Source organism: Gallinula chloropus, assembly GCF_964237585.1.
Source record: "Gallinula chloropus genome assembly, chromosome: 2".
Lineage (NCBI taxonomy): Eukaryota > Metazoa > Chordata > Aves > Gruiformes > Rallidae > Gallinula > Gallinula chloropus.
Window position 1 is genome coordinate 141,139,250 of NC_140086.1, and position 14,210 is coordinate 141,153,459.

At 38.3% G+C, this 14,210-nt stretch overlaps 1 protein-coding gene across 1 annotated transcript in view; it reads right to left on the bottom strand.

Moving 5' to 3' along the window:
• The window catches only part of ITGA8 (integrin subunit alpha 8), a gene marked incomplete at both ends in the record, with an annotated part of 102,609 nt that overhangs the window by 27,864 nt on the left and 60,535 nt on the right, over positions 1 to 14,210 (bottom strand). The window contains 4 exons of the mRNA XM_084280496.1: positions 3,106 to 3,264; positions 4,754 to 4,859; positions 9,827 to 9,907; positions 12,638 to 12,717. Coding sequence (XP_084136622.1) covers positions 3,106 to 3,264; positions 4,754 to 4,859; positions 9,827 to 9,907; positions 12,638 to 12,717 — 426 coding nt within the window. The remainder of the gene's footprint in view (positions 1 to 3,105; positions 3,265 to 4,753; positions 4,860 to 9,826; positions 9,908 to 12,637; positions 12,718 to 14,210) is intronic.

A 14,210-nucleotide genomic window follows, 5' to 3' on the forward strand; every position in this document is an offset into this window, starting at 1 on the left:
ATAAAAAACACACTGCCTGAAAACGTCATTAAGAACTGTGGGACTATTCTGTCCAGGAGCTCTGCCCCTCCAGCAGCAATGTTCCCCTCTCAGTTTCCTCACTGAAACTTAGAACAGAACATAGTGGCTAGAGAGAGGACGCTGAACCACTTTCCATGTAGTTGCAAATGGATCTGACCAGTGGCTTTGAGTGGCAGCTCAGCTTCTTGCTCCTTACCACTTTTGAAAAATAGGGGGAAATGATGTTGAAAAGATTAACAGAAAAAGTCCTCTGTTTCCAAACTTTCTGCGTTTTGGGTACAAAATGGAAACATGTTCTGTCTTTGCTTTCTCATTCCTTTTTTCTTCTAGAGAAACTAAATAGAAGGGTGGAATCCAAACCCCTCTATGGCTTTCTGGGTGAAACACAAAAATCTAGCCATAATATATTTGGTATAGATAAGTTTTTCTATAGTCTTTTAAGTATATATTGTAGTTGTCTCTCTAAGCTAAAGACTTGTAGCACTTGTGGTCATGAGCAATCCCCTTCACTAGAAAGATGTCTCCACTTTCATCCACTGTACTGAACTCAAACCCTGCAAGAGATGTATAGCATATTTGGAACACAGCTCTTCCCACAAGATATTTAACAGGCTACTGGTTAAACTTGAGAAGTGTTGTTTATTCCAGAAGTGTCTGGAATCAATTATGCTCAATAAACTGGATACCTTGGTTTTGATGGGGTAATATGTAGAGCTGCATTTTGCTAAATCTTCTGGCCTCAAACCAAACCAAGCTCTTTTGGGGTGATTGTCTATCACAAACGTAGATCTTAAAACAGGCTTTTAGACACTGGCATATTGACACTTCACTGAGGATGCCACTGCTAGGCTTCCCCTTGTTCATATTTTCTCCAAACTCTGAGATCTCTATCTCTGCTATGAAAGAACCATGTCCATGAAAGAGGAAGCCATTAGGATGGCAAACAGTTCCTAGTAGTAACAGTTATGAAAAAACTGGCAGAGGAATTTTTTTTCCTCTTTGCTGGTATGATTAAAATAATTACAGGATCATTTCCAAGTAGAAATGTTGCTTTTTCATGTTGCTGACAAAGTTGTAGTTTCATGAGTTGATATTCATTAAGCCACAAATAGCTGAAGAGTATATGAATCATTTTATCAAGTGGCAATACATGAAGACATCCATGTCTGGAGTACATTTCATGCAGAAATGGGATATTCAAAGCTCATTCTTTAAAAAATTAAAATCATTAACACTTTAGACCAGGTAAAATGTATACAGGCTTCTAAAATGACTCCCATTTTACATATTATACTGTCTCATAATACGCTGAACTTAACCATAATATAAAATATAGCATATGACATTAAAAATATGCATTTTATCATATAATTGGTTGTCCTGGTTCTGGCCAGGACAAAGCTAGCTTCTGCAAGCAGCCAGCACAGGTAAGTCAAGTTGGCCCAGACTGCTTTCCACACCTCATGACATCACACCCCCATAAAAGGCGGTCGGACATCGGGTCAGTGCTCTGTGATATGGCCTTATCAGGTCAGTAAAGTGCTCAGTGTTATCACCCTGTGTGTGAATTCTGCCACTGGTTCTGTTCCCCTTTCACAGGCTTGTCAGTAGCTCTCCATATCCCACCCTGGGGCACTTTGTCTGTTTCTCCTCAGGGTGAGGGGTGGGTCAGCAGCACTTGTTGCTCACTCAGCCTCTGACTGGGGCTGAACCATGACATTGGTGCAAGGAAATAGCCACTGGCAACCAAACGTGCTGAGGACCTACTGGCTAAGAAGCAGCTCTGCAGAAAAAACCTGGCTTAGGCTGCACGAGCCAGCAGTGCACCCTGGCAGCAGTGAGGGCAAACAGCATCCTGGGCTGTATGAGCAGGGGCAAAGGCAGTACACTGAGGAAGTGATTATGCCCTTCTGTTCATCACTCATTAGATCATATGTGGATATAACATCCATTTTTGGAACGTCAGCAGAAGACAGAGATCAGTATACTGTAATGAGTTTGGTGGAGGGCCCCAAGGGATGCTTAGGGCTGGAGCAGTTGTCCTGCAGGTAGAGGCTGAGGGACCAGTGCTTGTGCAGCCCAGAGATGAAATAGCTCTGGGGCAACTGAAGCTGTTCACAAAAATGGAGCCTGGCTTTTCACAGAGGTGCATGATGGAATATTGACAGGCAATGAGCATAAGCTGAAACAAAATAGGTTCAGATTGGATGTAGGGAAAAACCTTTTCCTGTAAGGACAATCAACAGGCAGCAGAATTTGCCCATAGAGGTTTTGCAGCCTCTGTCCTTGGATGTTTTAAAGACCAGACTGGACAAAGCCCTGAACAACCTAGTCTCTTCTGACCCTGCTTGAGGAGGATGTTTTATCAGAGTACTCCCGAGGTCTCTTCCGACCTGAGTTACACTATGATTCTAAAAAAACTGAATCATCATACAAATAAGCTTTAAATTATGTGTATGGGAATCATAAACTAAAATTATGTTACAACCTTTAAAAATATTTAATGCTACAATAGCTGGTGAGTATCTGCTGTCTACGAAATAAACATCCCTGAGAAGTTGACACCTTTAATTTAATGATATTGCACTATTGTGCTACAAAGGCTTTTTCCCACTCCTAACAGGTTCAGATCAGAGTTAATAGAAAAGCTATGTGCATCCCATTACAAAACTAAGGTTTATGTCAACTTTGGGAGTTCATCTGCCAAACATGGCTGTACAAATGACTTTCTGAATTAATGTACTCCTTAGGACACAAGAACTGAAAAACTGAGTGTCATGTCCTCAAAGCCGTGTTACGAATGACACCACATGAAAACCCTTTTCCATTTAAAAGTTATCTTGTATCTAATACTGTGACACCGAATCAGAATACAAGTTTCTTCTGTTAAGAAGAGCACAGAAACCGACCGACATGCAATACAACTGTCACACTAGAAACACTATAGGCTTGCTTTGTGCACAAGAAAATGACCTAAGGGTCATTGTGAAAATTCCCCTAAAAGCTCCATCGCATTGTTGAAGTCTGAGGGGAAAAAAATCAAGCAAAAGGCAGACAGGGAGGAAATAAAAAGGGCTGGCTTACCTTTATTTGCATTGTATTGATAGGAGAGCTTGTTTGACAGTGCAGTGGTCCATGTGTCTGAATATGAAGAATGTAAAGAAGAAATTCTTCTCGACTGGAGACAGGCCAACCAACATGGAGAACTGTGTGGTTGATGGCACTTGGTCCTATATTGTGCAGCTGTCAAATAAATATCATCAATACTTTCCAAGGCAATATGTAGCAACAAAAACCACAGCAACCACTACTTAGGAATTTTCAAATTCTTCCTGTCCACATTAAAATATTTTGGGGAAGTTCTACAGGTTATTAATATAATTCTATTGATGGAGAATCTGCAGCAGATAGGGAAAAAGGACTTTTCCATGTTCCTCACAAACCTGCTGGCAAACATGGGAGAACAACATTTTTTGTCTGAGTCTGCATTCAATAAATCTCTCACCTTTCCCTTTTTTTCCTACCTATCTGGGCTATTAACATAGTTTCCTATATCAGTTTGCAATTTGAAAATATCTGATGATCACAGGAAGCTTAAATAGGTGCTAACACTGGGCATAAGAGCTAAAGAAGCAGAACACCATGAGGCTCAAAGTTTCTAGAGATGTGAGAACCTCCTTTTTTAAAAAATATGTAGAGTGTTTTTCAGTGATGAGCTTTATTTAGATCCAAACAAAATCTACTTTTAGTCTTAGATGTCATTCAGCAAGAGGCAGTGATGTGGGTATTTGGGCTTTTTCATGCTTTGCTTCTATCTATAAAGAATGAAAGTTTCTTTTATCTTCAACTATTTAATCACTGCAACTATTTTAATCCATTTGAAGTCACATATATAGTTCCACGAACAGTCCAAATGCTTGAGACAGGAAGATTTGTAAGAGATATTTCAATTTAGAGAAATGCATTAAGATGAGGAATATATAATATTATGAATATTACAGTCTGACTCATTCCAGTTTAGCATTAGTCATGCAAATTGTAATCTTACACTGATGATTAAGCCCAGTAGCTTAATTTTTCTGAGTGTTACTTTGTGGATTATAACTGTATGTGAAGCACTTTGTTTTACCCCCTGGAATAAAGGTCATCCATGAGATTCCAAAGACTGTATTCCATGGAGTTCCCTCAATGCACTTGTTTATAACTTGAAGTCTTTCTGAATTGATGACTCATCAATAGAAAATATGACAATAAAAGTTAGAAATATGCATACTTGAAATTTTAAGAGCTATTTTCAACAAAACTTTTCTAAACAATGACTTTTACCAGTTACATTTATGTCTATTTTTTTAGTTAGCTAAAGATTAAAGGAACCATATTTTTTCCTGTGCCCAACATGCATAGCTTCTAATGAGAAACCAGTCAAATCGATGAAAGTATTTGGCATTGATTGTAAAGAGATTTTAAGCACTGTTATTCTTATCAAATACTCAAAATATTTACAGATCCCTTATATGTCAAAGACAGACTCCTAACATAAACTAAGATTTCCTCCACTAACATTAAAAGATATAGTGGTTGTTAATTCCCAGATTAAATTTGATTCATGTGCTAAAACTAGAATATTTACATTTGTGGTTTTATCTACTTGCACATAAAGATGATAAGCCAGATTCATCAGGACTTCAATGGGAGCAGTAGGAGGTCCTGTGGCAACATATATAATGTTTACCTCATAGATGTGTTCAACTAAAGGACCGAGTTCTTCTTCTTTTGTAGGTTCATCTTTGGGTTCCCAGTTGTGAAGTGGCAAAATAATTGTTGGGGGATGAGACACACTGTAATAAATAAACCAGGTTAAAACAGTAACTGTTACCACTGATCAACTGCATTACTTTTAGAAAAAAATTAAGATCCCTACAGAAGTGTGAGACCTTAAGGGCATTTTATTTAGGTACATTCATGTGAATTAGGCGAAGCGAGCAATACAATGCTTCCATTAAGTCTTTAAAGACTGAGGGTGTGAATCTACTTTCATATTTCCTCTGAGGGATGGTCCTTTCCAGAAAAGGGAGAGACTCCGTCTCTATTTGCAGAGAGGAACAGTTTTTTTGGCATTTACATAATTCTCACTGATGAGGCATCTGAATACATTATCCACAAAAATAGACTAGATACATAAATGAATGTATTTCCTCATTTCCATTTAAAGCCTGTAGATGTTCAATGCTACGAACCTTCCTTCCCTGCAATTCATTTTTATATATTTATTTAACTTCTCTGACTCTGAATTCCCTATAAATTCTGCTAATACTCCTTTAAAAAACCTTGAAAAGTAGTGTACCTCATTTTACAGGTGGGAGACAGGCACAGATAGAGCAAATGACATCTATAGAGTCAAAATGGAAATTGGTGCATTAAGAAATTGAATTCAGTACTAGAACCTGGAATAGTTCTCCTGGCTTCCCATTCACTTTGCTAATGAAGTGGCAGCTAAGACATTCCATGAGAGACGCTGCTGTAACTTGCAACATGTAAATCAAACAGAAATGAAGAAAACAGTGACTTAATATTTGACTTCTGTCTACTATTTTATTTTTCCTTTCCTTCTCTGTTGGACCTCAAAAAAGGACCAAGTATCTTCTGTCAACGTCTCTATTTGAATCACAAGCACTTTATTTCCCATAAAAACTGAAGTTCCTTGGAAGAGTCCCATTCAGATGCCAACTTTAACTGTATACAGTTGTTGAGGAGTTGGGAAATCTGATCCCAAGAATCACTTTCAGCATGGTGAGTTCTGGTACAGACATCTGTCATCTACCAGCTACTGGAAGTAGCTTTTGATGCTAAAATGTTAAGTATTACCCTTTCTTTACAGGGGTCAACTCTCACTCAGTTTTGCTGGTTTCCAGGATATTTAGCTTAAAGAAAAGCCATTAAATTTCAATGTTTGTTCTGTCAAAGCTGTAATTTGCTGACAGAAAACTGTTGAAAGAGAACTGCTAATGATTTTTTTCACAATATAACATTTGACTCAAACAATGGACTTCTATCCACCTCTGTTGGTTCACTTTCCCTAGAGTCTAGATACAGAAAGCACCACTGTGGATTGCCCTGTCAAGCAGAGGACAGAAGACTGGGTGTTCATGTTGTAAATGCTGACATTTTAAAAAGCTTTAGGAAGAAACAAACTGTTCCTGCTTCCAGCTCTTACCTCATATACAATCAACAAAATGTCTGATAGAAACTTTTCTACAGAATAGTTTCTCAAAGCATCAAGAGATCCTGGAGAAGAACAACTTAATACCACCCAGTTAAAGTACAACCCTAAATATCTCCCCAGACTTGAAAAGGCCAGCAGTTTGTAGTAACAAAGACAAATCTACAAGCCAAACCAAATGATAATGGAAATGAAAAATATCAATTAAAAAGTAATTCAGATGAAGTACTTTGCTTGTTGTATTTCATAAATAGCCTTGCTTCCAATAGGAATTTTAATTACTAATTGTTGTTGGAGAAGAGAAACTCTCCTGATTTGTTACAAAATCCAAGACACAAGGACCCTTAACCTACTGCAAAAAATTTGCACACCAGAAAGTGCACATAGGCAAAAAGAAGCAGGTGTGAGGTCTCAAAACCCAACAGTTTCTATCACATTCCCTGTGCAGTGTTTTCCTTATCCACATAATTACAAAAATGCAAAGTGTAAATGCAGACAACCCATTAAAATATTACAATGTATATAAGAACATTTAATTTAAGAGATTTTATAGTTATTTTGAGGACTTCTGCTGTTGACATGAAAGTAGCAATATCAGGTCAAATTGAACAGAAATCATGTCTTTGGACTATTCTACTTTACATTTAACTTAGGATGTTTTGAACATTTTAATGATTTATTAGACAAGGATTTTTCCTAGACTTTTAGGGGACAATGATCAGTCAAACAAGAGCACTGAAAAATAAAAGAAGCATGTTCTACAGAAAATGCTTATGTGAGATGTACAATAACAATTCTGCCAGCTGCAAATCCTCCCAGTCCAAATTACTTCCTTCCTGAATCCTTCATCCTCCAGTGTGCCTTCACCAGTGGGAAATAACAATTAAAACTATAAAACTTACATTTATATAAGAAAAATAGTAATAAGGATAACCGAATATCAGACATCAGAGCAACTGCTCATTGAATGAACAACGAATGAACTATCTTAAATTTCTCCTGAGTAGGATATGGAAGATGTGTTCTTCCTTTCTCACGGGGCAGTATTCACATGGGTCCACTGTGCAAGTATAGATGCAAGTCTGCATTTGCACATTTTGGTAACTACCTACTTTTCCTCAGTAAAATAAACAATGTTTCCAATCCCACTTCATGCACCTCTGTGCACAGCAGTAGGGAAACCAATGGAAGATGATATCTTCCAGTCCAAGTGTGGACAGTCCCTCTTTTATTTTTATCTAGGAAACTCTGAGCAAATAGTTCCCTTAGAGCTGTATGCTTTAGCATCTCTGAGTAATTAGCAAAATCTGTCAACAAAGCAGTTGGGAATTTTCCTTTGCACATGCATGCTGTAGCTAATAAGGAAACCAAAAGACTCGAGGGGAAAGGAACTGGAAGTTGTTCAATTTAGTAATTACTCTGTATTTAATGACCTGTTTCTTAGCACTGCAGGCAACAATTCAAGCCACTTCTTCCACTTGTGAGCACACTCTTTTTAAGAACCAAGAATATTTTGGTCATTTTTTGGGCGGTTTTCGATTTATATATATTACAGAACTTTTCATTAAAAAGGAGACCTTATGGCACAGAAATAAAATGATGGAGTTAAAATGTTTCCAAAATGTTTGCAGAGTACAAAAATTTTCTAAGATTTTTCTATGAAAGTGATGAGCAACCTTACTGGAAAAAAAAACAGTATCCACAGCACTGGAATCAGCCCTTACTGAGAAGTCTCGTGTATCTATCCAGAACCACTTCACTGATGCACTGAAACTCCAATCTCATTTTGTATTGTTACCTCTCTTCCCACCCAGCTCATTTCCCTACATCAGCACTAACTACAGAAAATGAAATACTACTCTCATTTCTGTTCTTGTTAAACATGTTGTCTTTCAACTGCTCCTTGTGAGAAATGTAAGAATTAACATAAATCTACGCAGTCTTTGAGTGCCTATCCTCTTTTTTTCCACCTAACTCTAGCCTTAGGGTTAGCCTTCTTAACCTGAAAAGCACTTATGAAATGAGCTGAAAAATACTGTTTAAATCTCCCAGACTCAGCTTTAATATTAGGGCAGGAAACGTGATCTCCGTGGTCTGCAAAGTTGATCAACTCTTATATTGCACCCTTGAAGTGCATCATATGAGACAATTGCACCTCTTGCATCAGCCAGGCCTCATGGCCTGACTCCGGGAGTAAAGATGGACCATGTGCCTCCTGCTCTCCTCTTGCAGAACTGAGAACAGTTAAAAGTCCAGAGCTGTGGTCTGAGATCATGGAGGAAAACTTAGATCCCAGAAAAAAAAGCATTTTGGGCAGTTTTTTCTTCAAAAGAATTTCCTTCTGGCTTCCTCCATGATGCCAGGATTGGAGTCTAGTTCCAAGGTTTTTACAGCGTAGCCTGAGATTCTTATCACTTAATTGAATTTTATCATTTCCGAAACCAAACTGTATGTGAAACAGAGATAGGAATAATCATCTTTTATCATATCCTGTGTTTGTTTAGTTTTGGTATCCCTTGTGTTAGTGGACAGACACCTGCTTCAGACTGAAATGTAAGAATCCTACAGTAGTAGCTAGCTGATCTCGTCGTAAGTCATTCTTCATTCATCTCTTTTCCAGAGGCCTCATTCTGCCCTCTGTTAGTATATGCCTTCCATAATGTGCTTCATCATTCCAGCCATAAATGCATCAGAGATTCACAGAATCATAGGGGTTGGAAGGGACCTCTAGAGATCATCGAGTCCAACCCCCCCGCCAAAGCAGCTCCCCAGCTCATATTGCACAGATAGGTGTCCAGACGGGTCTTGAATATCTCCAGAGGAGGAGACTCCACCACCTCCCTGGGCAGCCTGTCCCAGGGCTGTCACCCTCACTGTGAAAAAGTTCTTCCACATGTTGGTGCGGAACTTCCTGTGCTCCAACTTGCAGCCATTGCCCCTTGTCCTGTCCCCACAGACCACTGAAAAGGGGCTGGCCATTTCCCCCTGTGTCCCAGACTTCAGATATTATAAACATTAATCAGATGCCCTCTCAGCCTTCTGTTCTCAAGGCTAAACAGCCCCAGTTCTTTCAGCCTTTCCTCCTAGGAGATGCTACAAGCCCCTAATCATCTTTGTAGACCTCCTCTGGACTCTCTCCAGGAGATCCCTGTCTTTTTAATACCGGGGAGCCCAGAACTGGACACAGTACTCTATCAGATCCTATTTTGGTTCATGTGCAGACCTACACATATGAACAGGCATTTTGTACCAGTAACATCCATACACATTGTGAACACCCAAATAAAATGTTGGCTCAGACTGGTGTTACTATGATGTGGGATCCTGTGGTGCTCTGCATTTGCACAGGTACATGGTAAATTTACTACAGTCCATGTGGGCTGTCCTACCCTACATCACCTGGTAAGCTTCATCTTGTAAGGCTTGTAGGAGTGAGACACTTTGGGAATTCTCAGATGGTTTTGTTAGATAAGGCATTTGGGATTATAATACATCAAAAGATTCACTCCATGGGGTTATTATAATGTGGAAAGTTTCAATATAAAAATTAGTTACCATTATGAATTGAAATGGTCAAATACTTACCCTCTGATCTGTACTTGAGCCGCAGCACTGATGTTGATATGGAGGTTGACTAAATTGCTAGTGGGATTAATCTTGTTAGAACTGGAAAAGAATAAAAAAGGTTATTTAGCAGAACTCTAGATACCACAGAGGTAGAATACCATAAGGCTTACAACTGGAAAATGATGCCATTGGACATACTACAGCATGGGCTTGCCATTGCCACTCTTCAATCTTTTAGGTACTAGTATTTAAGTTTTTTATCATTTGAGGTCACATGTTTAACAACAGAATCATCTCAAGCTTCCTTTCAAGAATCCTGTACACTAATATAATACACAAATGTATTTAGCTCAGTATGTAAATTTCCTTGTTTAATTCAGCTATCTGTATGCATTACTATCCTAATAGAATACACGGGTCTTTCCTGCATTGGAGGAAGGCAGTGTTAATGACAAGATAGGCTTTGTTATAGCAAAATTTGCTTTTATGACTGTTCAAACTTGTGACTTCTGAATGAAGCAGTTTCTGAAGAAAAAGATCCAAAATAACCTTTCTTTACCTTTCTTCTTTTCTCCCCTCACCTATTTGGAGATTGTTTACACTCTTAATCCCACTTAGCAGTGAAAACACATCCCTATCTTTCAGGCCTAGTGCTCTCACTCACTTTATTGTATTTTGTATTGCAAATCCTTAGTAGGAAAGGTAGTTTCTCCTACTTCAAAAGGCCATTCCTAAACTGCAGCCCTTTCACATAAAGAAAGGTTTTCAGGTTCATATTCATGAAGATAGTGAAAATAAATAATTACAGTCTTAAAATTTTATTTAATTATCAGATCAATGATACTAAATTTTGGGTTTGTTGGGGTTTTTTTCTCAGCAAGTGTGGAAGTACCTCCGTGTTTCAAAAACACAGTTTACTGTTATCACATCTGGGTAGCATCAGTCAAATGGAAACATTCAGCGGAGGCCAGCACTCCCAGTGACTGGCTCCTGAGGAGTAAAGGGCAATACTGCTTTGATCCAGACCTTCTGGTTACAGATTGCTAAAATTAGGAGCAGCTCTAATTTGTTTGTAAACTAATACAGATTCCCCTCAAACATCATTTGAAGTTTTGATGTAATACTCTGTAGCCACTGCTTTGAGTACAACAATTGCATAAGGTATAAAAATGACTATACCACCAATGTGTTAGAATAAACTGCTGTCCAATTAGTATAGTGCCACTACTCCCCATAGGCTTAAAATACAGATTTTGACCATATACTTTTGGTATTCAAATATTGTTTGTGCATTATGGTATTTTGTATAGAAGAGAATAGTTTAAATAAAAGTGCCAGAACATTTCCCTCTCTAAGGGGCATATAATTAGCTAGCAAAATCCTCATCAGGAAAGGAATCAGATTTCAAGACACTACTCAGTCTCTTGCTTATTTCCTATAAGCAATGAACTTCAGTCTTGCAAACCAAAATGTTTATTTTCCACTTGATGTTTTGGAGTAAATTAAACGTTTCTCTTTTAAATAACCAGGACACAAATCCACAAGTGTTCTCTGCTTCTCCTTCCTTCCATGTAGGTAATTTTCTCTTTCTGCTTTATGGACTTCTACTTCCTCTTTTAAGATTGTTTTACTGTTCACTTAACTACATAGAAATGCCCAAACTTAGTGCTGCTTGAGAAGAACAGTACAAAGCAGTGAGTTTCAACTGTGTTGTACATTCCTTATACAAGAAGGTTTAGGGGTTTTGTGTTTTGGTTTGGTTTGGTTTTTTAAGTAGCTGTATGCTCTTCAGCATTTTGATACCAGGTTGCAGAAACTCCTTTTTGGTAGCCCTACAGATTTCCCCCCTTTATGTTTTACTGAAACACAGTCATTAATAACCCAACAGTGAACAGGTACATAAAAGCTGCATGTCCTCTAGAGGACCCCATGCTCAGGTTTCCGTGGTCTCCAGCTCACCAGCCAGACTCTTGGGAGAGGACTGAGCCTGAATAGGCACCTCATGTTCTGTGGCACTGCTGCACCCTTCCCAAGTTTCTGCATATTCTTTCCTTCAAGGGTTACATTTTGGAAACATTTAAAATGTCTCAGTTATTCAACACAGTGACATGATCAAGGCCCTCATTAAAGGCCAGACATGAGCAATTAAGTCTGCGTGTGTGGGGCGGGAGGGCCCCATCAGGAACTCCAGTGTGTATTTGATGAGGACAGATGGAGCAGAAGCCCTGCCACCTACTGAAAATGTCCCAGGTTTGTTCTTGCTGTTATCCTAACCCAGCCCATCTGTGTGGTATTTTGTCCCTGTGGAGGAAGTACTGCACAGCATAAACCAGAAGATTCTCCAGCAGTAATATTTTGGGTCCACAAATGTGGAGAAAACTAATGGAAAAAAGACAAGGGTTCACCTGCATCAAACTGAAAAGGTTTTTTTTCTTCATGCCAGTAAATCTGCTGAGCAGATTTTTAACTGCTCTCCATCTATTTTCTAAATTGTTGTGAAGCAGCAGCATGTCTTTTTATTTGAGCATGATATGTTTTTAAATGCAGACCTTTGTTTCAAAATTATTACTGTTTATTAATCCTGATGTGGAGAATTAAATGAAAATTTGACAAATCTGAAGAAGATCCTTTGACCACTGACCAAAATGAGTTATATTGTATTTTAACACAATAAAATAATCAGATTGATTTTGCTAGCTAGCAAGACTCCACAGAAAGCTACCATAGGAAAGCCCAGTGAAGAGTTAGAGTGACTTTCTTGCATATTAAACTCCAGATATCAATATGATTTCAGAATTTTAACAACCATACTCTGATAAAATATCTAACCTTTTTATTTGCAGATCAAAATTGATGCTGAAATCTGCATTTTCAAAATGCTGAACAGAAAATCGAATGCCTGTAGAGAACTGGGAAGGAAATAAAACAAGAAGTTACTAAAAATAGTTTGATCTTTCCATATCAAGAAAGCAGCACTGTTCACCACCACATTTCACAGACTTGTATAAGATACTGTTACTTTTTAAAATTAGTATGAAATAATATTTTTAGTTGTTTTCAGGAAAAAAAACCACCATCCTGCCAATGTCTGTCACCAAAAGGAAAACTTGGCTGGACAGAGGAAAGATCAAGAGGAACAGAGAAGCAAAATCCCAAGAAAACAGCGGTGGGCCCTTCTTCATCCAGACAGTCTTTGCTTTACTTTGCCAAGCCCAAAGAAAATAATAATTGTCTGGCACTTCTCATCCCTGCCTCCATATATGCATGCCTTTGTCTAGGTCTCCTGCATGCTTTTTAGGTGCTGTGGGGCTGACTGATCATCTGTTTTTCTTCTAGAGGCTAAATTAGGAGCAGCTTCATATTGTAGTTTGATTTGGTTTGAGTTTTTTCATTGCAGCTTCTGGGAGCCATAGTTCAGTTAAGAGGAATAAAACTTCAAAGTTATGTTTGCAGTTCAGTTTTCCACAGCTTGCAGTGTGTGACCACAGAAGATGCAGGGTAAAACACACAGTTCTCAAAGCTGAAGGAGATAAGGGCTTCCACTGGTGCTCCCTTGTGTTTATCCCTTCCTCCCTCTGATGATTTCCATTTGCTTTCAGGAAGGGCATGGAGTAAAACAGCACAAGTTAATTCAGAAGAGAGAATGGAACTGGAGGGTAACTAAAGAAGGAATATATAATAGCAGTGTATTATATACAATACAGTGAGGCTTCTGTAACCCTCTTGTTGGGATTTATTTGCAGCCTCCATATGTAAGTGGCAGGGCAACAGGGAGACATGACATCTGCCCTCCATGTTAAATTGAAGAAATCATACTGCAATGTTTAAATTAATGTTTTTAATTGCCGCATTTCAACTGCACCTGTTTTGAATCTGGTAATTTTTGAAATGTGAATTTTTCATTGAGACTGACAGAAAAGTCTTTAGCCTGTAATCTTGTACAACTTCTCACTCCCCCCGACCTCCCCTGCTGCCTGATGGTAGAATTTCCTGTCAGATAACTTGCACGCTATGCTTTCATTTTTAAAAAGGATGGTTATGTATAGCTATATTCTCCATGTGGAGAAACAATCTTCCTGAGAAATTAATCAGAAGACATTAGGAAATGAGGACATAATTCCTTCATCTCTGCCAATATTGGGCTAGATTACAAGGTGGAAAAAAAAAAGGAAAAGAGTTGTCTGCTTGGCATATTTTTCTTATTCTCGGAGTCGCATCATCACCAACATCCTTGTTAAATTAAAGAGAAGATGAATAGCTTACTTGGAATGGATATGTAAGCTGTTTTTAAGACTGCTTTTTAGAGATGATTTTAACAACTATATTGCTATTTCATTCACCTTTAAAAGTACAGCATGATTTTTTAAATCTCCAAGACAAAAGTTTCCAAATACTGAATTCA